This window comes from Phaethon lepturus, unplaced genomic scaffold (assembly GCF_000687285.1).
Source record: "Phaethon lepturus isolate BGI_N335 unplaced genomic scaffold, ASM68728v1 scaffold26247, whole genome shotgun sequence".
NCBI classification, from domain to species: domain Eukaryota; kingdom Metazoa; phylum Chordata; class Aves; order Phaethontiformes; family Phaethontidae; genus Phaethon; species Phaethon lepturus.
The window spans coordinates 719-4,179 of NW_010554402.1; the positions used below are offsets into that span (position 1 = coordinate 719).

Below are 3,461 nucleotides of genomic sequence, written 5' to 3' on the forward strand. Positions count from 1 at the left end.
TGGGGCAGAGAGGTAAAACTGGAGTGAAACAAGAGTCTGGATCCATACTGGGAGAAGGCTGAAACCCAGTGGTCTTCGGGGAGACAGGACAGAGCAGGGAAGTGGTGTCCTACGTGTGAAGAGACAGGAAGAGTGACTGTCACCTGTGATTTCCCCATCACGGATGAGCATGGGGGACACGGGGACAACCAGCAGCACCCAGCTGAGCAACAGGAAAACCAGAGATGTGAGAAATTTCTAAAGCTGCTTTCAAAGGGTGACACGTCTTCCTGTCTGGGGGGGTGAAACTGTTCACACAGGGACAGAACTGGGGCGGAGGGGAAGAAGGGCATGAAACTACCTTCTGAATTTGAGTCCCCACCTGCCCCAGGCGCCGTGACCACAGCCTCACCTCTGGCCGGGACGGCAGAAGGGGCAGCGCCAGCAGCGATGCTCAAGGGGATGGGGGGTCCAGAAGGATCCAGAGATGCTCAAAGGACTCTGGAAATGCCCAAGGGGCCCTGAGATGCCCAAAGAGTTAATAAGCTTTTGAAGGACCCACACAAACCAGGGGGACCCGGGGATGCTGGAGGGGCCAGGTGTCTCCAGGAAGGATGTGATGCTGTGTTGATGGGGGAGCCAGTGAGAGGTGGGCAATCTGTGGGGGAAACACTTGCTCCATGTGGGACAGAGAAGGGGCAGGATTGGGATGAAGTGGAGCAGACCGAGGAGTGCTGGGGTTGTTGTACAAGAAGACCTATGAGGGACAGTGTCCACCTGCAACACTGCTCATCACCTGGCACAGTGTGTACATGGGTCACGGTGGAGTGATGGAGGGGGGCTGCCCACTGTCTGGGTGGGGATCTGGGGGGTAATGGACGTGCTGTCACCCCTGGCCCACATCACCCTCCCACCCCACACTCATGTTGGTTTGTGCTCCACAGGCAAAATGGAGTCCTTCTCCTTCAACGGGGATTTCTCCAACCTCTTCTTCCTCTACAACTACACCTATGACTACAGCACGGCCATGCCTGACACTGCTATTTCCTCTGCCCCGTGCCGGCCCGATAGCTCCGTCCTCAACAAGTACTTGGTGGTGGTGATCTACTGCCTTGTCTTCATCCTCAGTGTGGTGGGGAATGGGCTGGTGGTACTGGTGGTGACCTCCAGCCACACCAACCGCTCCGTCACCGATGTCTACCTGCTCAACCTGGCCGTGGCAGATCTGCTCTTCGCCCTCAGCCTGCCACTCTGGGCTGCCTACCGAGCCCACGAGTGGGTCTTTGGCACCGTGATGTGCAAAGCCATCTCCTTGCTGCAGGAGGCCAACTTCTATAGTGGCATCCTGCTGCTGGCCTGCATCAGCGTGGACCGCTACCTGGCTATCGTCTACGCCACCCGGGCTGCCACTGAGAAGAGGCACTGGGTGAAGTTTGTCTGCTTGGGCATTTGGGTCTTCTCCGTGCTGCTCTCCCTGCCTGTGCTGCTCTTCCGTGAGGCTTTCCCCTCGCCCAGCAACGGCACCGTGTGCTACGAGCGTATCGGGGGCGAGGACACAGCCAAGTGGCGGGTGGTGCTGCGGGTCCTGCCGCAGACCTTTGGTTTTGCCCTGCCCCTCCTGGTGATGCTCTTCTGCTATGGTGTCACCATCCACACCCTTCTGCAGACCAAGAACACCCAGAAGCAGCGGGCCATGAAGGTCATCTTCGCCGTGGTGCTGGTCTTCCTCATCTGCTGGCTACCCTACAACATGACGTTGGTGAGCGACACCCTCATGAGGACGCGGGCCATCGCTGAGACCTGCGAGAGGAGGAACCGCATCGACACAGCTCTCTCCATCACGCAGGTCCTGGGCTTCGCCCACAGCTGCATCAACCCCATCATCTATGCCTTCATCGGGCAGAAGTTTCGCAACAGCTTCCTCAAGATCCTGGCACAACGTGGGTTCATCAGCAAGGACGCCGTGGCCCGCTACGGCCGCACCTCCTATGCCTCCACCTCTGGCAACACTTCCACCACCCTCTGATCCCTGCCAGGACCTGACCCTCTCAGCTTCCAGCAGGTCCCGGCACCCCATGCACCCCAGCATCCTCTCCCAGCCTCCTGGGATGCGGGTGGTGATGCCACGGGGATGGGTAGGTCCATAATTGAATGCTGGACCCTGGCTGGGAGGGGGCTTAGGCAGTAAGGAGGTAGGACCCCATTGCCAGGGGTAGAGACTGTGACTTTGGGAACCCTGCTGTGGGGACAGTGTTAGTGGCCGATGGTCGCCCAGAAATAAAGTAGTTGGGGGGTTGGTCACCCAGGTTTGGTTCCTCTCTGCCACAGGGAGGGGGACGGCAGGAATGGGTCGGGGCGCATCTCCAGGGACGGTGGGCTTGGGCTCCCCACCTTGGTGCTGAAGTGGTGGTGCCAGCTGAGCCCGGCGGGGTGTGGGTAACCCCGCTTCCAGGCCAGGGAAGGGCTGTTACCCAAGAGGCTGTTGCAGACAGTTCGGCATCTTATGCGTTCCCAGAGGGGACCCACACCCGGGTCTTTGTCCTCACAGCCACCCAGCAAGGTCCTGGCACTTCCCCAGTGTTGGCATCTCCACGCAGCATCTGTCCCACCTGGGGACAAAGCCATCCCCTTCCTGACCCCGATTTGAGCCCCAGTGGAGCAAATCACTGCAAGGTCCCTGGGCAGCCTCTCGCTGACCCCTGCCCTGAAGGGTGCTGGCACCCGGGGCATCCCCTGCCCCCCCAGCACTGCAGTGCCAGGACATCGTTGTGCAAACGGCTGGGAACCTGTCCCTTATGCAACCGGGACGTTTCCGCCCTGGCTTGGGCAACTGGGGCTGGCACTAGAGTGGGACAGAGGGGCTGAAAAGGGGGCTGTGACACTGCTGAGGTCCCTCCTGCCACCCTGTGTGCCAAGTATTGGGGTGCCTGTCGCAGCATGCCCAAGCATCTCTCCATGGGGGTCCCGTACTGCTCCTCCATCCCCCTGCTCCAGGCTCCTGGGGGTCCTTAACTGTGGGGCTGTCAGTGGGTGCCAGATGTGGGCTGGTTCTTGGGTGGGTATGGGGGTCCCCTGGCAGCCGTGCGGCTCAGGGCTAGGCAGGGTCAGTGGCTGTGCTGGGCAGGGACAGCCCATCACCTTTGCATCTGGGAAACGTCTTGCCCAAGCGGTTCCCCGCAGCCTGGCAGGAAGCTGGAGCTGTTGGCCAAGAGCCGGCTCACCTGTCTGCTGCTGCCTCCTGCTGCGGGATGAGGCAGACGGTGGCTCAGCCTGGACACATCTGGGACCAGGAGGTCCAAGTTTCCCCCAGGAGGGCTCGGACACCCCCGTAACAGCATCCCCCCCACCCTGCACCCAGCCTGGGGGTGAATCTGACGGTGACCGATAGATGACACGAGAGCCGCAGGGGTAGCAGAGGCAGGGTGTTTTCCTCTCCCTGGACCAGGCACAAGAAAGACACCACTCCAACCCGAAATGTTGGG

General features: G+C 60.5%; 1 protein-coding gene across 1 annotated transcript; it reads left to right on the top strand.

The window, feature by feature from the left end:
• Positions 1-928: 928 nt before the first annotated feature.
• Positions 929-2,005, top strand: LOC104624479 (C-X-C chemokine receptor type 2-like). Its single transcript, XM_010291862.1, has one exon. The coding sequence runs from the start codon at positions 929-931 to the stop codon at positions 2,003-2,005; it is 1,077 nt and encodes a 358-aa protein (XP_010290164.1).
• Positions 2,006-3,461: the final 1,456 nt, after the last annotated feature.

Coding starts and splice junctions, on each gene's coding strand:
- LOC104624479 (XM_010291862.1), top strand. CDS start 929: ATGGAGTCCTTCTCCTTCAACGGGGATTTCTCCAACCTCTTCTTCCTC.